General features: G+C 47.3%; 1 protein-coding gene and 2 long non-coding RNA genes across 3 annotated transcripts in view; 2 read left to right on the top strand and 1 right to left on the bottom strand.

The window, feature by feature from the left end:
* Nucleotides 1-4,044, bottom strand: part of LOC145721277 (uncharacterized) — a 9,397-nt gene extending 5,353 nt beyond the window's left edge. Inside the window, exons 1-2 of the long non-coding RNA XR_014144882.1 lie at nt 3,905-4,044; nt 2,164-2,444 (exon numbers count right to left, since the gene is read on the bottom strand). This is a non-coding gene — a long non-coding RNA (uncharacterized LOC145721277). The remainder of the gene's footprint in view (nt 1-2,163; nt 2,445-3,904) is intronic.
* A 1,067-nt stretch (nt 4,045-5,111) lies between these two features.
* LOC102727527 (uncharacterized) overlaps nt 5,112-21,149 on the top strand; it is a 41,809-nt gene continuing 25,771 nt past the window's right edge. Inside the window, exons 1-2 of the long non-coding RNA XR_014144881.1 lie at nt 5,112-5,876; nt 12,781-12,905. This is a non-coding gene — a long non-coding RNA (uncharacterized LOC102727527). The remainder of the gene's footprint in view (nt 5,877-12,780; nt 12,906-21,149) is intronic.
* JUN (Jun proto-oncogene, AP-1 transcription factor subunit) lies at nt 5,870-7,873 on the top strand. The gene has a single exon (XM_006739370.3). It carries the CDS (start codon nt 6,101-6,103, stop codon nt 7,106-7,108), a length of 1,008 nt encoding a protein of 335 aa, XP_006739433.1. The 5' UTR covers nt 5,870-6,100; the 3' UTR covers nt 7,109-7,873.

Genomic DNA, 21,149 nt, shown 5'->3' with positions numbered 1-21,149 from the left:
GTCAGAGGGAGAAGCAGGCTCCCCGCTGAGCCAGGAGCCGGATGTGGGACTTGATCCCAGGACTCCGGGATCATGACCTGAGCCAAAGGCAGTTGCTTAACCAACTGAGCCACCCAGGTGCCCGCCACTGAGATTTTAAAGATTTTATTTATTTATTTGAGAGAGAGAGAGAGCGAGCGTGCACACAATCGGGGGAGGGGGAAGGGTAGAGGGAGAGAGAGAGAGAGAGGGAGAGAAGCAGACTCCCTGTTGACTGTGGAGCCCAACATGGGGCTCAACATGAGACTCCACATGGGGCTTCACACCGGGCTCAACACGGGGCTCAATCTCACAGGGTCTTGATCTCACAACCCTGAGATCATGACTTGAGGTGAAATCAAGGGTTGGAGGCTTAACTGACTGAGCCACCCAGGCACTCCAAGGCACTGAGATTTTAGAATTGTTCAACATGGTGGCAAACCTAGCCCATCCTGACTGATACAAAAATTAGAACCTAATTCTGGGTGGCTCAGTCATTGAGTGTCTGCCTTCGGCTCAGGTCATGATCCCGGGGTCCTGGGATTGAGCCCCACATCGGGCTCCCTGCTCCGCAGGAGGCCTATTTCTCCCTCTCCCACTCCCCCTGCTTGTGTTCCTGCTCTCTCTGTGTCTCTCTCTGTCAAATAAATAAATAAAATCTTTAAAAAAAAAAAAGAACCTAGATACACAGTAATATAACAACAACAAATAAAAGTAAACATTCGTTTAGAAGGCAATAACTAAGAACACTTACAGAAGATAAAAAGATGGTGATTTATTTGGTGAATGTATCACCTGTGATAATGCAGAAGGCATATCAGGAACCCAATGAACTAAAAAGCAAGAGATTGTAAAACAAAATGTTAGTAGCCTGTGTTGATGGCTGTTAGATACATTTGGAAACTTATTACAAAAAAGAGATGAGCTCAGAGAAGATTTGCCCAGTTTGTAAGCAGAAATTAAAGTAGGGACAATCTATAAATTCAGAGATTTGTAGGGTTAGAAGAGGCTACTGTTTCTCAGTCTCAACCAGTAAAATATAAAATTATGACAGGTTTTCAGCAAAAAAAAAAAAAAAAGGCCAATTAAAATCAACCTTGAAGTATGTATCAAGTCAAGGGTATGGCCTCAAACCTATTGTTATAACTTCTGGATACATTAAGATATTACCCAGCATATGCTTGCAATTGGACAGAATGGCTTTGGAAAAGGGAGGAGAAGTATCACTCTCCCACCACAGCCCAGAAAACCCACAGCACACAAAACCAAGTCAGGAGAGAAAGGAGAAGGGAGGGACAATGAATGAGAGAGAGAGCGATACCAGCAGGCAAGAGAACAAGAAAGCAAAGAAATACAGCAAAACATGGAAGTATGTCTGGGAAAGAGTTGGCTGTGGCTATGAACTCATGGAACACCTGGAATCAAACAGATAAGAAGCCTACATTTTTGTGAGAGTTGTCCAGCCAAAAGCACATCAGCCTGGGATTAAAGGAGACCATATTCAAGACTTAATATCACTCTGCACCTCCCCCAATTTTTATAAAAGCTTATTTTAAAACATTTCCTCATGCCCTCTTCAAATATAGAAAAGGAAGACTTTCTCAGAGAGCAAAGCCAGAGGTCATGGAAAGCAATGGATAGGGCAGCTGTACAAAGGGGGTAGAATCAGGGTCCAATCGGGGTTTTGAATGGTGGGGGGTGGTCCTCAACCTGTCTGCTCAGTGGACTGGCATCTACTGTGGCTTCCCATTCCTTCACTTTCTAAACGGTGTGCCCACTACAGCTAGCCTGTCTCTGTCCCACTTTACATCTTGAGGGTGCACAGGAGAGACATCTCACATTTAGAAAAAAAAGGCACATCTGGAGGTGATACAGGGTCTACTACGAATCTCCCAGAACCTGGAAAGTGAGCTTGACACACTGTGACTAGATGAATCTTTAGGATTGTCCCCCCTGAGGAAAGAATGAGGAAATTCTGCCTGTGGGAAGATAGTAAGCCAAACATTTGGTGAACAGAAAGGAGACTGCTAGAGTCATTAGTGTTGTTCTCCAAATAGTCCTGGCTCTCTCCCTTCAAGATACTCGGCAGGATTACAGAGATTTAAAATTAGGTGTTGTCACATGACTTGCTTTGGCCAATGATACCTGAGCAGAAGTGCAGTGTGTCACTTCCAGGTGGATGCTTGGAGAGCCAGTGAATGATTTGCTGCCTTCTCTCCTCCAGCCAAGATAGTAATTAGAAGCACGTGTCAAGACGAAGCCTTCTTCAGCCCAAGTCCTCAAGTGTCCACAGTGAGCAAAACTCCCCTGCAGACCCTGAGCGGGGGCATTGTAGCATGAGCAGGAAATAAACTTCCCTGGGGTAAGCCACTGAGATGTCCAGCTTGTTTGTTAGAGCAGCATAGCCCAGCCTTTCCTGACTGATCCTGGAAGTGAGAGAGGAGGCAGGAGAGCAGGAGTGGGAGTATGAAAGGTTCTCTCGGGCAAAGGTTTCCGAACTCTCTCCTGGTCATAAGTGGAAGCCATGAAAGCTTCCAAGCAGGGGTGTTAACATGAACAGATCTGCTATTTTTTGGATAAAATATGCTATTTCTCAACATAAGAAGAAAATAAGCCTACTAAACCACATAAGGCAGAGAGAAACACACAGAACCCTTAGAAACACACAAAGTCCTAAGTCTTGAAGTTTCTAAATACAGGAGCTCTGAAAGAAGGTTCTGAAAGGAGTTCCAGAAGATCAGGCATGGTAATTTGTTCTACCCCACTATCCAAGTGCCATTTCCCTACAGACATCTAATAGTTTACAAGATAAAGTCTTCCAGAGCAGAGCAGATACAAGGGAACGTAACAAAGACCTGAGGTCAATTTCCAGCTGTCTGTGTGACCTGAGCAAGATTCTTAACCTCTCTGAGCCTAGTTCCTCATATATTAAATCCAAATAATAATACACGCAGCTCGAGATGGTTGTGGGGAGAAACAGCATATTTAAATGGCTCAGATGAATGCCTGGCTGGTGGTAGGTGTTTAATATATGAAATTTATTTTTATTACCATTAACATAAAAAATTATTAAGAACGTCAGCTCACTGATTACAAAAGAAAATGATTCAGGGCAACAGAATAGAGAATGTTCCCTCCTCGAGGAAAGTAACTGGATCTTGTCATCACTGTATCCCCCCCACCGCAGCTCAGTGCCTGGCTCACAGGAGCCACTCAATTTTCCTCTGCTACTGGAGGGAAAGAGAGGTGAGTGCGTGGGGTGAAGAAAAGTTGTCAAGATTTCTGACACCAGCTGCCGTTGGGCCATTGAATCTGAACTCTCAAAGCCACAAATACCTTAAAGCTTTGGGCTATAAACCCAAGGCTGAATTCCCCTAAGTTCAGAAGCTGAAAAGCCAGAATTAGAATCTAAGAACACAAATTGCTGCAGTTCCGACTTTCAAACCCCAGTCCTCAACAGGAGGCCCGGGAAAGTGCTGACTTCTGACCTTTCCTCCTTCACCTTCCTCCCCTCACTGCTCTTCACAAGGGTAAGGACACCTGGTCCTGCCAAGTCACACTCATATCCTGTCATTCCATCGAGGCTCTGGGAAACTCCGAGGGAAGGTAGAGAAGGGGGCTGTTAGGCGACCAGCCCCTGGCCCTGGAGGCGACGATGCTACACGAACTCGGCCCACCCAGTGAGGAGGGTCTCACCGGCCCCACTTGCAGACCTGAAGGAATTCAAAGAAGTTCAGTGATTTGTTCACTTCATACCGTGGCAGCGCGGGCCACGAGAGAACCCACGATTCCCGACTTCGGTATTCTTTCCGCCATAACTTTTGTCCCTAAGGGGTGCGGGGTAGGGGGAGGATAAAATAACAACCGCAGAAAAGGAATCACTTACATGTGTCTAGCGCTTCCTAGAGGCTACCCGGGATATGGGCCCACCTTTTAAATCCCAGTCCTACCCCTGACTCGCTGCATGACTTTTTTCTGAGTATCCGACGCTCTCGGACTTGTTTTCCTGTAAACAAATCAGGACGGGAGGTGTGTGGGGTGTGTGTGTTGGGGGGGGGGGGAGTGTGTGCGTGTGTATGTGAAGTGCGGTTGCATGTTGTGCGGGGGCGGGTAGCACACGATCACCGGGGTTCCCCAAGTTTCGGATTCCCTAAACGCTCATTCACAACTGGAAGCTGAGCTGCCCAATTCTATCCCCTATAGAAAAACTTCCCCGTCGAGGCAAAACTGTGAACACTCGCACGCTTTTTCCCATGGTCTGGAGGGTGCAGTGGGGGTGCAACGCCGACTTAGCTAAGCACCCAGTTTCAAGCAATGCAAATCACTTGGCTTTTAGGCGCAGCCAGACAGCAGCGCGGACGATCGCTCGTGAACTTGACCAGCAGACAAACTTCGCAGCGTCCTCAACGTGGGGGTTCCGCTCTCGCGAGACCGCCCCTAAACTTAAGCCCACTTTCACTCGCCCCCACAGGGCACTTAACAGAGCCACCTTAAGGGCGGTGCTCCCGCCCCCCGGAAGTGCGGGGGGGCACAGACCCGGGCGATCTGCCTCCAGCCCCGCAAGGCAGCGAAGTGCCCGTGGATGACATCGAGCACCCCAAGTGGGGAAATACCACCCACCCCGCGCTCTCGGCCCCAGACACCTGGCCCGGTTTCCGAGCCTTCCGGGTGCCTGCATCCCCTGCATTCCCGCCCGAGCCCTGGACTTAAGCCCGCCTGGGTCAGAGGCTCCGAGAGCCCGCGTTCGCCCGACTCGCGGTAGCCACCGTCACCAGACAGTCAAACCCCAAGACGTCAGCCCACAATGCACCGGGCGGGCCGGGAAAGACGCGCCGGTGAGGGGAGGGGAAAGAGCCCGGCGCGAATCGCGCGGGAGGGGGAGGGGGAAAGGAGGAGAAAGAAGGGCCCAACTGTAGGAGGGCAGCGGAGCATTACCTCATCCCGTGAGCCTCCGCGGGTCCAGAGAAGAATCTTCTAGGGTGGGGTCTCCATGGCGACGGGCGGGCCCGCCCCCTTGAGAGCGACGCGAGCCAATGGGAAGGCCTTGGGGTGACATCATGGGCTATTTTTAGGGGTTGACTGGTAGCAGATAAGTGTTGAGCTCGGGCTGCATAAGGGCTCAGAGTTGCACTGAGTGTGGCTGAAGCAGCGAGGCAGGAGTGGAGGTGCGCGGATTCAGGGAGACAGACAGACACAGGCAGGCAAGACGGCAGTGGAGTCCGAGCTGCAAATCTTATTTTCTCTTCCATTTTCTCACCAACTGCCCAGAGCTAGCGCCTGTGGCTCCCGGGCTGGTGTTTGGAGGAGCGTCCGGAGAACCCTTTCTCCAGCCGCCCCCAGCAGGAGAGCCCCGCTGCCCGGGAGCTGCTGACAGCGCGGAGAGCGGCGACAGTCCGTCCGGGGAAGTCCGGAGAGGGGCTGCAGCGGCAAAGAACTTTCCTGGCCAGGAGGACAGGGGACAAGTGGCCCGGGTCCCGGAGCGAACTTTTGCAAAGCTTTGCTGCGCCTGAAGCTGTGGCGGCGGCGGCGAAGACAAGAAGGCGGCGGAGAGAGGAGACCGAGGAGGGACGTGTGCTCAGCTTCTCTCGCACGGGTTGCTGAACTTGGGCGAGCGCGAGCCGCGGCTGCCCGGCGCCCCCTCCCCCTCGCAGCGGAGGAGGGGACAGTCGTCGGAGTCGGGGCGGCGGACAACCGCCGCCGGCCGGCCACAGCGGGATCGGCGCTGACTGCTGCCGCCGGGAGGGCCGCTGTCGCCGGGAAGCGTGTTCGTCCGCGGGCTCCCAGGAACCGCTGCGCCGGAGAGCGCTCCGTGAGTGACCGCGACTTTTCAAAGCCGGGCAGCGCGCGCGAGCTGACAAGTAAGAGTGCGGGCGGCACCTGAAACCCTGAGCGCCCGGCGAGCGAGCTGGTGAGCGGGGCGCAGGGGGGAGGACAGCCGGCGGGTGCGCGCGCCCCTCGAGAAACTTTCCTTGCCCAGGGCCCCGGGAGGCGCGGGTGTCCCCCGCTCGCCAGCGCGCTGTTGCGGCCCCGAAACTTCTGCGCGCAGCCCAAACTAACCCCACGTGAAGTGACGGACTGTTCTATGACTGCAAAGATGGAAACGACCTTCTACGACGATGCCCTCAACGCCTCGTTCCTCCAGTCCGAGAGCGGCGCCTACGGCTACAGTAACCCCAAGATCCTGAAACAGAGCATGACCCTGAACCTGGCCGACCCGGTGGGCAGCCTGAAGCCGCACCTCCGGGCCAAGAACTCGGACCTCCTCACCTCGCCCGACGTGGGGCTGCTCAAGCTGGCCTCGCCCGAGCTGGAGCGCCTGATAATCCAGTCCAGCAACGGGCACATCACCACCACGCCGACCCCGACGCAGTTCCTGTGCCCCAAGAACGTGACAGACGAGCAGGAGGGCTTCGCCGAGGGTTTCGTGCGCGCCCTGGCCGAACTGCACAGCCAGAACACGCTGCCCAGCGTCACGTCGGCGGCGCAGCCGGTCAGCGGGGCGGGCATGGTGGCTCCGGCCGTAGCTTCGGCGGCGGGCGGCAGCGGCGGCGGCGGCTTCAGCGCCAGCCTGCACAGCGAGCCGCCGGTCTACGCCAACCTCAGCAACTTCAACCCGGGCGCGCTGAGCAGCGGCGGCGGGGCGCCCTCGTACGGCGCGGCCGGCCTGGCCTTTCCCGCGCAGCCCCAGCAGCCGCAGCAGCAGCCCCCGCAGCCGCCGCACCACCTGCCCCAGCAGCTCCCCGTGCAGCACCCGCGGCTGCAGGCCTTGAAGGAGGAGCCGCAGACGGTGCCCGAGATGCCCGGGGAAACGCCGCCCCTGTCCCCCATCGACATGGAGTCGCAGGAGAGGATCAAGGCCGAGAGGAAGCGCATGAGGAACCGCATAGCTGCCTCCAAGTGCCGGAAAAGGAAGCTGGAGAGGATCGCCCGGCTGGAGGAAAAAGTGAAAACCTTGAAAGCGCAGAACTCGGAGCTGGCGTCCACGGCCAACATGCTCAGGGAACAGGTGGCACAGCTTAAACAGAAAGTCATGAACCACGTTAACAGTGGGTGCCAACTCATGCTAACGCAGCAGTTGCAAACGTTTTGAGGAGAGACTGTCGGGGGCTGAGGGGCAGCAGAGAAAAAAAAAAATCACAGAGAGAGACAGACTTGAGAACTTGACAAGTTGCGAGAGAGAGAGAGAGAGAGAGAAAAGAAGTGTCCAAGGACTAAAGCCAAGGGTATCCAAGTTGGACTGGGCGGCGTCCTGACGGCGCCCCCAGTGTGCACGAGTGGGAAGGACTTGGCGCGCCCTCCCTTGGCATCGGGCCAGGGAGCGGCTGCCTGCGGGCTGCCCCGCTTTGCGGACGGGCTGTCCCCGCGCGAACAGAACGTTAGACTTTTCTTTAACATTGACCAAGAACTGCATGGACCTAACATTCGATCTCATTCAGTATTAAAGGGGGGAGGGGGAGGGGTTACAAACTGCAATAGAGACTGTAGATTGCTTCTGTAGTACTCCTTAAGAACACAAAGCGGGGGGTTGGGGGAGGGGAGGCGGGAGGGAGGTTTGTGAGAGCGAGGCTGAGCCTGCAGATGAACTCTTTCTGGCCTGCCTTCCTTAACTGTGTATGTACATATATATATTTTTTAATTTGATGAAAGCTGATTACTGTCAATAAACAGCTTCATGCCTTTGTAAGTTATTTCATGTTTGTTTGTTTGGGTGTCCTGCCCAGTGTTGTTTGTAAATAAGAGATTTGGAGCACTCTGAGTTTACCATTTGTAATAAAGTATATAATTTTTTTATGTTTTGTTCCTGAAAATTCCAGAAAGGATATTTAAGAAAATACAATAAAATATTGGAAAAATACCCCTCCCACAACCTCTTTTCTGCATTATCTATGAATTACCTATTTAGGTGAAGTTGAAAGAGTGAAGAGTCAACTAAAATCACTCTCAGTGCTTCTTACTATCAAGCAAAACTACTCTTTACTGGACTGAGAATAACTGTAGCTGATGCTCTTGTCAACTTAATCCTCTTTCCTCCCCCAACAATCTATATAGAGTTGCATACAAAGGATAGCGTGGCCCTTCAGAAGGCTGAGGGAAGGGAGGCTGTGGTGGAGAGGGACAGACAGTGCCCTGAAAACTCAAACTAATATTTAAAGTCTGGATTATACCAAGTGGCATGTGCTGTGACCATTTATGATGTTAGCAGAAATTTAAGAGTAGTTGCTTATTCTCAAATCAGGAATGGTGGCAGATTTTTACAAAAGATGTATCCTTCCAATTTGGAATCTTTAACAATCCCTAGATAAAAAGATGGCCTTTGCTTATGAATACTTATAACAGCATTCTTGTCACAATAAACGTATTCAAATACCAATAACAGATCTTGAATTCCTTTCCCTTTACTACTTTTTTTCTTCCCAAGCTCTACACTGAAGCTTTTCTTTTCAGTTGCTGGGGTTAGCATTACTGCCATCTGAAGTTACTGGGTAATTAAGAAGCAAAGAATTTAGGAAGAGTCAACACAGAATTTGCAATCTGGATGAAACATTCTCCTAGTTTTCATTAATACTCCCCTCTTCTCTCTCTCTCTCTGAAATAAACACCTATACTTAGACAAATTACCACAATAGCAGTTTACCATTTGGGATTCTTGTACAGTTTATTTCTTAATTTGTTTCTAAAATAATCAACCTTGTTTAAGTTATTATTACAGAAATAGCCTTAAAAGATGGTAATCTGTATGCCATGGAAGAGATATGAGAAACCATGAACACCAACACAATGATCACATGTGTAAATCAAACCTTAGCTCTGGGGAAATGGCAAACTTAAATTCTGTCTGCAGATACAACTTGGAAGATCAACAAGGCTGTATGCAACAAGGGAACAATTTTTGCTTGGTTGCTTTTCATCCCAAGAGCCAGTATGATTATCAAACAGCAAAAGCAATTTGATATCCAGGAATATTTTCACAAACCACTAATTGAGGCAGGGCTGTTTGCTCATTAACAGTGCTCTAGTACCCAACAGGTCTGTGAGTGCTAATATCCTGCCTGTGGCTGTAAATCCAAAGACACAAAGAGTTTCTCTTTAGGGGAGTGTATCTAGGAGTGCAAGAGATTGGACAGACTTGTTAGCTATCAGATCCACTCCGTCGTAATAACACTTCTTTAACAAAGGGTTACTGGGAACAGAGCAGGGTTTGCCAAACAGTGAGTTTGCTGATGTCAGCAACCCTGAAGGTGAGTTGATTTTGACCATATGTAGGAATAGTCAGCAGAGGGACAATAAAGCACTTTGGGGTGGGGCTCTATGGAAGCTAAACAAGAGCCAACTAGAAAAAATAAGCAGGCTGGGGAATTAATTACCTGCAAAGGTAGACTAAGCCCAGACAACAGAAAAGCCACACCACTCCCCAGCTTTATTTAGACTCCAAGTTTAAGTAAAAAAAAAAAAAAAAAAAGCCTGAAACTCGGGCCTATCCCCACACTTGTTTGTTTCGACTAACATTCTAAATGTATATCCCTGAAATTCTAACCTTTCTAACCAAAGGGATAGAAAAATCACTGTGGTAGAGGCAATTAATCAATGACCTTTGGACACAAAATCAGCTAATTTTGTAGACACACACAAGTTAATTTTATTTTCTCATTCAATGAGTTATTTGGGTAACACTAATAGTTGGAGAAGATGAAGCTAGGGGCACATAAAACCATTAATTCGCTTCTAATTTGTCTTATATATGTATATTTCACACATAGAATCTTAACCCTTTGTGTCCACTGGGGCAGAGGGTTCATGAACTCAATGAAAAAGCCTACAAAATTTATGTATGTGTATGTGCGTGCACACACAGGCACATACACGCTCCCCTGGGGAAAGAAATCATTAGCTTTTATTTGGTTTTCACAGAGTTCCATGACTCAAATGCTTAATAATTCCTAAACTTAATGGCTACACACTCATTATGAGAAATTTACCATTGTGTGAATCCGAATCCCATGCCTTTTTACCCTTCTATGCCTCTGCCTGTGCTCATCCATCTACCTGGAATTCCTTTTCTTCTGGTCCAGCGGATGAATCCTACCCATTCTTCAAGGCTTGGCATACATAGCACCTTCTCTATGAAGTCTTCCTCGCTAACTCTTATCTTCAGGTGGAATGAACATTGCCATTGAGCATTCATAACATTTTATCAAAACTTCTATGATAGCACTTATCAAAGTATTATCATTGTGAACCTCTGTGACTCTTGGCTAGAGCCCTATCCTACCCATCTATGGACCCCAGACTCCTAGTACAGTGCCTGGCACTAGTAGATGTTTATAAAATAAATGTGTGATGACTGAGCAAGCAATTGAACTAAAACCCTCCTCCAAAATAATTCCAGGTCTTAATTTCTTCTAGTGAAATATACCTCATCCATTTCCAGGTATACAAGTCCAGATGGATTGAGGACCTCAAGAAAATTCAAGTCCAGCCAATTTTCAATGAGTGTTCTAAAGCCCGATTTTCACAATGAATGTTCTTAAAATAACTAAGCTGTCAGCACATTCTTCCAACCACACAGTGTCCCTTCCCCACTATGCTAATGCAAGTGGGCATCTCCTTATATAAATTGGGTCTCCCTGAAACATTAGGCTTGGAGGTGGGGATGGGCAAGGATAATGTGTGACCATTAGGCAAGCATAAAAAATAGTTCCAGATGTGGCTTTATTAAAAACAACTACTTCATTGGTAATCGCAGAGAGGACTTTCTGTTTATAAAGTTAATGTATCTCAGGGGTCTAGAAGTTAGTGCTCAGTATCTGCTGGATAGAGATAAGGATCGTGCTAAAGTAACTATTCCCCATGTCCTTTTATTGTTAGAGAGGATGTGCATTGGTGGAACTAACCAAAAAAGACAATGCCTTTTACTCTGCCCTACCCTTGCCTCCATGGGTCTTCCATATGGGTCAAGTAGAAGGTCATGGAAGATGTGAAAAGGTTAGAATATGGGATGGCCCCAGAAAGTGAAATTACTCCTTCCTAACTCTGGAAGCTGGCCCCATTTATTTGGTTTTGGACTTCTGACATCCCAGAGAAGGGCATGACCATGGGCCTGGGTCTCATTGAGGCCCTATGTTAAGCATGGGGATTCAGTGATGAGCAAGACACAATCCCTATTCTCAAGGGACTCACAGTCTAGTGGGGAGGAGTATAGAGATAAAGCACAAAGAGGTGCCAGGTCTGGGGAGGAGGGACCATTATCAGGAGAGACTTCATGGGAGAGGTGACATGTGAGCTGAGCCGGTGGGACTCACCAGGAAGGGAAAGTTGAAAGAGGAACTTTATGCGAGGGCATAGTGGCATAGGAGAATGTGGTGCATTCAGAGATTGGTAAGCTGCTTGGAGAGGCTGGGAACGAAGATATGAGAAGAGAAATGAAAGGAGATGAAGCAGGAAAGTTTAGGTGTCAGGTTGTGAAGTAGTATCTGTCCCATGCTAAGAGTTTGGTAGTTATCCTGCAGGTGATAGGGAAATGTACAAGGACGCAGAGCAGGGAAATGGACTCTCTCAACTTGAGAGAGATTCGTGCTGGTAACAGTTTGGGTGATGGACTGGTGGGGATGATGCCAGGTAAGAAGAGTAATACCAAAGGCAGGATTTAGTTTAATTTGGAACGCCTGTGGTCTTTAAAACTGTCCTGGAGTTGGGGGAGAAATGGGGAGCAGATTGCTTAGGCTGAGCCCCATCTCCCACATTTCTTCCTGCGCAACTCCCTGGCAAGCTGGGCCTAAGGAGGGATATCAGCAAGTTCACACTTCACCTCGGCTCCTTGTCCTGAACTTCAGTTTTCCTGTGTCAACTTGACATCTGAAGGAAAGTCATCTTATGGTGCAGAATCCACCTGCTTCGTGTCAGGATGCTCAAATAAACAGATGTAAAAGAAAAAGGCTTGTGACCTCACCACTGCAGGACCCAAACCTCACTTTATGTCATTCCCCCAGAATTGACTAAGCTCAGTGGGACTAATTGACCCAAACTATACAAACCTTTCGATGCAAGTGAAGAGACCAATGTTTTTACTTATACTGGGGGGGAATTGAATAATAACACCTCGCATCCATATGACACTCATTTGATTCCTCAAGGAACATTGAATTCCTATTTTGTGCTAGGCACTCAGAAGGCAATGGAGAGTGAAATCCACAGGATGTCTCCCTCGTGGAGTCTTTATTCTGGTAAGAGGCACAGCAAATAGAAAACACACAGATTAATGTATGATTTTACACCTTCACGAGGACAGTGAAGAAAAACTGGGCACTATGAAAGAGAAAAAACATCTATATAGGGCCAAGGGGGAAAAAAGGCCTTTCTGCAAAAAAACACCTGAAAGGAGACTTCCTCCATGACTTGAGTTCATCAGGTGAAGAGCAGAAGAGAAGGGGCAGCAGCTGAAAGGGCCACATGAGGGAAAGCTTGGGAAAGAGTTCTGGGCACCCTAGGGGTTGAGAGATGGCCTGCTTTCCTGGAGTGGAGTGAGCAAAGAAAGCATGATGAGCAATGCAATTTGTCCTCACCTGTTCACTCTCCCACCATTTCCAAAGTGCTCTTCTCTCTTCTGTCTCCTTCCATTGACACCACTCCCCTGGCTATGTCTCACAGACACAGCAACTGATGCTCCCAGTGAGTCTTAAGAGTTTTGTCAAGGTTCCTCATCCACTGGCTGGTAGGGCCACAATTAGGCTTCAAGAACCCAATTCTTCTCCTATGTTGTTCCAGGAACCAGATGCCCTGGTGATCCTGGGTTCCTTACCCAGGGCACGTCCCCGATTCCACATCAAGGACCCCAAGGAACTGAAGTAGTCATCAGAAGGTTCTTTGATGTGCACACCATCTGAGCAAAGGTAATTAGATAGTCTCCTGGGATATGTCATCCCTGCCCCAGCAGTGAGTAGTGTACTTTCCTTGCCCTGCTGCAAACTCCTCCTCTCCGGACACACCAGAATACTTAGTACCAAGAAGCCCTGACACTTTCTTGCCATACAGACTTCTCCCATGTATAGCCACTGAAAAACAGTGCCTGATCGTTGCCTCTTTGTTGCTTCAGAAAATTGGATTCCCAGATCACTACGTTACTGCTTTCTTGGGTTACTGCTACTCACTGGCTACCTGCACAGAATTTGTGTATTTCCCAGATCTCCTCAGGACTGTCAGTCCGTCAGCTTCTGCTGCTAGCTAATCTCTTCTAGAGCGTTGATTCATCTAGGTTCATGCTCTGTGGGAGGAATTTTCCCTGGCCTTATCCCAAGTCCTGGAAAAAGGTGGGCAGGAACCTGGGCTGTTATATAATTGACCACACTAACAGTTAGGATGCTTACAGAGGCCAGTAACAGAAGACACAATTTAAAGAAGTCCAGACATGAACCAAGTCCAGGGCTCAGTGACCTCGTTCATTGACATCATCATGGGTCTGGGGCTTCCTATCTTTCCACGTCACCATTCTTAGTATGTCAAGGAACTTCCTCGTGTGGCCTCAAGATAGCTTTGGCAGTTCCTGGCATCATAGGTAAATGCAATGCAAGGATTTTTACTTTAATTTTTCTCTTTTTATTAGCAAGAGAAACCTTTTCTAGAAGCTCCCCACCTCCACCCCAGTTGACTTCCCCTCGGGTCCTGTTGGTCAGGAGTTGGTCCCATACATATACCCAAACAGTGAATGAGACCTCCATAATTGGCCGACAGTCATGCTTTGCCCTTTGGGATCACCTTTTTCTAAGCATATGGGAAAGTGAACATAGAAAGTTATTTTTAAAATAAGTAAAAAGTCAGGGCTCTGATAACAAGAAAGAAGTGAGAGGGAGGATGGCTTTTGGGTTGGTGGATGCTCACTAATGCTCTAAGCCAAGTATTTCCAGCTCTGCTCTTGGGTACAAGGTAGGGCAGTACTTTCCCATCTCCTACCTCCTTGAAGGTGGGTAAGAAGACATGGACTTGTGTCAGCCAATGAAATGTGAGCAGGGGTGACATCTGTCACATCCAGGTGGAAGCCTAAGAGCAAGTGAGATTCAACATGCTTCCTTTTCCCAGCTTTGGCAACTATGGAAACATAGAGATGGAGTGTCCATTAGCCTGGGTCTTTAAATAATGATGATGTAGATCAGAGTCCCTTCCCAGGCCCAGCATATCTACAGGAGACATTTAACCTTTATTGTTTTAGGACACAGAGATTTAAGAGCTGCTTATTTCTGTAGCATTACCTAGCCTTTCCCAACTCCAGTAGAAACCAACCGTATCTTTCACAAGTATAATAAAAACACCTATATAATATTCATAATAGATCCTATTTACCAAGTTTCTACTATGAAGCAGGCACTGTGCTGGGTCTCACAAGTAAATGATAAGGTTGTATTTTATACATGAGAAAATGGAGGTTCAGGTCTTGTTTGGGCTCATGGAATAAGTGACTGGTAGAAGCCCAAGTTGAGTCCAGGTCTTTCTGACCCTAAAGAGCTTGCACTGTACACATATGTCCTTATTCCTGAGTAGTACTGCCACATGAATTTATATCTCAGTTGAGCCTCACAACTTTCCTGCCACAGACCCTGTTGTCATTCTACACTTCACAGGTCTGGAAAGACACCAGAGCCTCTTCCTTTCCACTCTTCCTCCCTATCCTTCTGACTCCATGAAGAATCAAGGTATTACAAGTTAGAGGAGGCACATGGATTTTGGAACCAAGTGTTTAGAGGTTAAATCTGGGCTCTGCAGTTGTACTTGGGGGAGCATGGGGCAAGTACCTTAATTTTGCTAAGCCTCAATCCCTTCCTTTGTAAAAATGAGGCCTGCCATGGCTCCCTCAGAAGGTTTTCAGGAGGATCATATATGTAAAGCCCTTGTATGGAGCAGATAAGCAAGAATTAGTCATTTTTCACTGTAGACTTGTTCATTTAAGAAGAAAGAATCAGGAACCCCCCACCCCATGCCCCAAGCCAGTGTGCATGCGTGCACACACAAACCACCCTCGCTGAAATGCAAACATTTCCCACTAAGATTCAACAAGGTCTCACAGGGCCTGCTTCTTGGTCATATAAGGGCTGGCAGGTCCTCTCTACAGGCTGGAGAAAAGTTTTGTTTCCCCAGCTGCACTCAGAGGGGAATGCTCTGCAGGCACGGCATTGGGAACCTGTTTGACTTGGCTCGGAAGCCGGTCAGCACATTCAGGAAGTGAAGTCAGAGAGAGGCAGGATTTCAAACAGAGCCATCTGCACACAAATGCCCAGGCAATGACATGCCTTATCTAGGCAGGGTGCCTATCAGCCTGGGTCGCCCTGGGTGCTGTCCAAGAAACCTCTGAGGATGGCTCTGGGCCAGAAAAGGAAGAAGCAATCTCTGGCACCCAGAGAAGGGCCATAACTCCCAGAGCAAAGCAGCCAGAAGGGCTACGCAGGGTTCATCTCAGTCAGCCCCCTGGCTTGGGCAGCAAGATGACTAAGTCCAGACTCCCAGAGCTTGCTGGGTCAAGGGGCTAATGTTTATCTCCCTGGAGACTTGAACTCAAGTTTGGGGAAGGGAATGAAGGAGAGGGGGAGGAGAGAAAAACAAATAGGTTAGGAGTGCTGGGGAGGGCAGAGAGAGAAATGGATGGCATCTTGACAACATGTGGACCCCTGAGAAGGAACACATTGCCATTCTCCTGCCATGTCCGGGAACAGTACAGTGACTGAGACCTTCATGAACCCTAATACCAATTAGAACATTAAAGATTAAAGAAGCTAATATAGGTACAAGGGCTTAGCTTAGTGCTGGCAAATCGGAAACGTATCGGTTAGAATTCTATGGTTGCAAGTGACAGAAAATTCAATTTAAATAAAAAGCAATTTTATTGGAATAAATCATTGAAAAGCCATCAGTAGAAGTAGCCTAGACCTGGCTGTATGCAGGGCTCAAATGGAATCATCAGGCTTTGATTTCTCTCCATCACTCAGTTAGTTTCATGCTCAGGCTCCATATGATAGTATCCCTCAGACCCCACTCTCTGTTCATAAGAATAAGTAAGATGGAGACAGCAGCTCCTCCCCTCCTCCCAGGATGGTGTCTTATTGATCTGATTGGGTCTCATATCCATCCCTGAACCAATCACCATGACTGAGGGATGGCATGTGGCGCACCAAGTGGCTTAGTGTATAGGTCAACCTTCAATACTAGGGTTTGGGAGTCCCATCAAACCACACGGCCAGAGAAGAGAGAGGGGGAAGAGAAGATCATCAAAGCAATGTCAGGACGTACAAAGGAGTAGATGCTGTTCCATCTATTTTGTGATTATTGTTACTATTATCAAATTTTACAGACCAGGGTAGAGAGGCATCTAGGCTCCTTCAAAAGCTGGGTCAAGATTCATGATCCATTCTTCAATCTCTTGTAACAAGTTGGGGGCTCCAGGTATAAATGATCAAAACATATTTCTCTGGATGGAAAATGTTCAAGAGGATTGTATTAAACAATATAACATGTAAAAATACTCTGTAAAAAAATAGTTACTTACTATTATTAGTTGCTTTTGTGATGTTTATTGTAAAAGATTTATTCATCCAGGCCAATTGAAATAGAGTCAAATATACTCCAGGCAAGACTGAAATGTCAGGAAGCCCACTAATCTATTCTGGTCTGTATTTTTCTCTACTCTCCTGCTCGCCGAACTGTATCAGTATCAATATCTACACTAGTATTTCCACAATTCAGCTGTTGAAGTAGTAAAATTCAGAAAAAAATGAAGTAGACTGTCATCATGATTGAATTCTAAGAAGGAGAATCCAGTACAATGAAATATTTTTTTCTCCTCACAACACATCAAAGATCTTTTTTATAAAAAAAGATTTTATTTATTTATTCGACAGAGAGAGAGACAGCCAGAGAGGGAACACTAGCAGGGGGAGTGGGAGAGGGAGAAGCAGGCTTCCCACTGAGCAAGGAGCCTGATGCGGGGCTCAATCCCAGGACCCTGGGATCATGACCTGAACTGAAGGCAGACGCTTAATGACTGAGCCACCCAGGTGCCCCAACATCAAAGATCTTTACATGAAAAATATCTGAAAATTTCTAGAACTGGCTATTAGCGTAAGAAATGAATGATAAATCCAGTGTTGCAAGTACGACACACCAAGAAAGGTTGATGAGTCTACTGTGTGGTTTAAGACATTTCTAGGAGGTAATATGGTGACCAATTCTTGGCATTAATAGTCAAAATCTTTCCACCTTAGGATACTAACATGGAATTGAATGATCATTACTCTCTCAGAAGATAGTGTTACCATGTTTACTCACCCAATGTTTATGATATGCCTCCTCTCTGCCAGGCACCCACTAAGCACTGGAAGTGAGAAGCTACGTAAGACATCAATCCTACTATCAAAAGCTGATGGTGGGGCATCTGGGTGGCTTAGGTGGTTAAGCAGCTGGCTTTTGATTTCAGCTCAGGTCATGATCTCAGGGTTCTGGGACTAAGCCGCATGTCAGGCTCTGTGCTCAGTGAGGCATCTGCTTCAGGATTCTCTCTCTCTCCTTCTGCCCCTCCCCCTGCTCATGCTTGCTCACTCTCTCTCTCTCTTAAATAAATAAATTAATCTCAAAAAAAAAAAGCTGATGGCATCCAATATATTAATTGCTGTAACAGAGGTAAATAACAATGTACCTTGGAAACAATATCCCACCTAAGGGAGTGAGCAATGGCTTCACTGAGAAGCTGACTTGGAATTGTATCTTAAAAGAGATGAGGGGAAGTTTGACAGAAAAATGGGGTGATAGTGTTTCAGGGAGAGGGGACATCAAGGAGTAAGGTAGGACTCAGGGCCCTTCAGTCAATCATCAACTATTCATGGACAAAAATGGATGGAGTTTCTGCCTACTTACTGTCAGGTAAGGAAAAGAGACATTTAACAGGGTATTGAAAAGATGATCACAATTACTTATCAAACCCAGCACTTTGCAAAGGGCTGCAAAGATGTGCAAGTAGTATTATTGCAGATACTGTGAAGGGTGCACTCCCAGAGCCTTCCGTGGAAGGGTGGGGAGGAGCTTGACTCAGTCTGGTCATTAGGGAAGGCCTCTCCAAGGAAGTGACCTTTAAACGGAGACCTGAAGGAATTAGTCAGGCATATGGGAGTGGGTGGAGAGAGCATTCCTGTCTTGGGCAAAAGCATGCATTAGAAGTAGCCAGAAGACCAGTGTGGTTAGAATGTAAGGTTCCCTCCAGGGGAATCAAGGGAGGGGATGGGAAGAGGAGGAGGCCACGGGGCAGGTGGATCCAGATGGTGTGCAGTTTAATGCGGCATGTCCAAATATAGTACCTCGACCCTCAAGTCTCAAACAACCTGAGAGGTTAGATGACAGTGAGCAAAGAGAACCCAGGCATTTTCTAAAAGTCACACATCTCATGCATAGGGCAGAAGCTCTGATTCCTGGCTCCAAGAGACTTATCCTGACATTAGCTGTTTGTGAAGCTCTTGAGATGTGCCCAGACCCCGGGGGGGAAATGCCTTCTGTGTTACCTGTTTGAACCTCACAACAGGCCTATCAGCAAGCTATCACAGGCTTACTCCCCCACCAGGAAGCTGGACCCAGACTGGTCCCAGAAAATGGCTGCGTCCTCATGACTGTATGAGTCAGGAGCAGGGTTTGGCTCTAAAGTCAAGCTCTTGATCATTCCATCAAGTTGCCTCTGAAGAAATCCAAATCTTTAGAAATCTTGAGAATTTCAACGGCTCTCCCCAAGGGTTACTTCAGCAGACAGTAGGTTTATAAGAAACGCTAATTCCTTTTCCTTAACGTGAAAGGTGAATGGGGGGAGCTCCAGGGACCGTTTAATTTTCTCTCCCATCCATATGTGCACTTTATGCCCCTGCTATTTTGAATTCCATTTCAAATGAAAAAATAACCAAAAACCACTCTCAGCCAAGCCATTTGGATTTAAAACAGACTGGCAGAAACCTAGAAAGAGTCAAGATTCTCCTTTAATATATCAAATAGAGAAGCTAGAGCCAATCTAAGAGGTTTTGCTCCATTTTGTAGAGAACAGGCTGTATTTTGAAAATGAATGAGTAAGGCTCACTGTTGCAACTTGTTTCAGGGTCTGGAGGCCAAGCCTGGTTTTGATCTGACAGGCCTGGGTCTCCAACTGTGGGTTATTCTTTTGCAAAGACTCAGAGAGGCAGCTCACTCGCCAGGCACAGACCTGGAACAGTGTTCCTTTGAAGACTTCCTCCGTGGGTCTTAAGTGGGATTTGGTGCCCATTGTGGAATCACAGTAATGAGCTCAAAACTAATGTTTTTCATTACGCCAGCAAATCAGTCAGCCCCTCTGTTTGCTCAGGTGTGTGGCTGTGTGCCCCATGCCCTGATCTCTATATAAGAACAAAATAAATATTTTTAAAAGGAAGAAAGAATTGAAGATGAAGGAATGTCACAACTGGTGGGGTAGGAAAAGTGAGAGAAAGGAGGCTCTTGTCTCTTTAAAGTATGATAGATTTGCTATCTATTTTCTTTACTAATTGGTCACCCTCTAGTCTTGGAAGACCAAAACACACACACACACACACACACACACACACACACACACACACAAAACCATCAGCTAATGGTGTGGCAAGATTCATCCAATTAATTGGGGCTCGGTCAGAGGCTGGAGCAGTGCCGGTAGATGGCGCCAAAGGGCAGACCCGGCGCTCCCGGCTTCTCAGGGTGTATTCGAAAAAGCCCAGCCAATAAATTCGGCTGGGAGGAAAGCATGGGCGTCGTCCTCCTTCAGAGGGGACCAAGTATAAACACATTTTTTACAGAATAGGGAAGCATATGCGCTGGAAATGTTCTTGCTCTACCAGCCGGAGGCCGGGAAGTGAGCGCCAGATACTGTTTACAGTACAGGGCAGCTCTTATTTCAGAATGAAGAATAAGGTTCAGCAGGTAGGGAAGCCTTGAGAAGAACCAAATTTTCCAAAAGCCCACGCTGAGATGGAACTGTGGAGGGCTAGGCTCAGGAAACTCACTGGATAAGACGATGGAGCCTTATGTTGTCGGAATAAACCCACCGGCCTTCGCAGAGGGACCAGCTGGGTACACTGGAGGAAATAGGAAGTGCCAGAGTTGGCCAGAACCGGGTTAAGATCCTACATGTGTGACCTTGACCGATTCTCTTTCTTTCTGAGCAACAGTTGACTCATCCCTGGAATAGATGCAAGAGTTGTAAATGAGAGACAAAATTTGATTTATAGAAAATGCTTAGCACAGCACTCAACATTCAGCAATCTCTGAAAAACTCTTCCAGCTGGGGCACTAAAACCCCTCCCTATGGGAATGGGGACGATCAGAAAAGACAACCTCTCATTTGTGTCACCACTGTGTCTGATACACAGTCTGATTCTCTCTGGGCTTATCACACTATTTTGCATTTTATTTACTTATGCAGGTTCTGAGATTGGGCGCTCCTTTAAATAAGGGCTGTGCGGTAAAATCCTCCTTGTATTCCCACAATCTATCAGGGCCCCCGAAACATAACATCTGTTTGAATACATGAGCTTTTCTTGTGAGCAAGTTGTTCCAGCCTACCAAGCTAAATGATTCAGATACAGAATTATGGCCACATCTCACTTTCTTTTTCTTCATTGTGCTCAGGAAAGAAAACAGAAAATACTACAAACCCGGTGCTGAAAATCAACTTTGAATCTTTTGTTTTAGCCAAAGACCAAATAGGAGCCAGATGCTAGGCAGCCATTTTCAGTATTGGCCAACTCACCCAGCCAAGATTCTAAATAAATTCCAACACAGAATTGCAATATTAGACATAATTCTATGATCTTAGTGTCATCGGTTAAGATTTGGGCATGTGGCATTCTAGTCTACGCAGGCCAGAGAGAGAGATGCTGCAGGAAAGAAGAATGACCTGGATGAAAGCAAATAATGGGAGGCCAACAGAATCAGGAATGCCAATAAGGCCAATAACTAAGGAGAGAATTGGAGACCACAGAGCTTGGCTATTGTGGTCAGATAGACTCGGTTACTAAGTAGCCCCTTTGATTGAGGCAAGTTACTTAATTGCTGAAAGACTCAATCTCTTTGTTTATAAAATAAGGCATATTAGTCAGAATAGGTTAACTTAT

The sequence above is a fragment of the Leptonychotes weddellii genome, chromosome 4 (assembly GCF_054177405.1).
Source record: "Leptonychotes weddellii isolate Sample4059 chromosome 4, ASM5417740v2, whole genome shotgun sequence".
In the NCBI taxonomy this organism is placed as follows: Eukaryota; Metazoa; Chordata; class Mammalia; order Carnivora; family Phocidae; genus Leptonychotes; species Leptonychotes weddellii.
The sequence above is the reverse complement of the archived record's forward strand: the minus strand, read 5'-3'. Positions and strand labels throughout refer to the sequence as shown.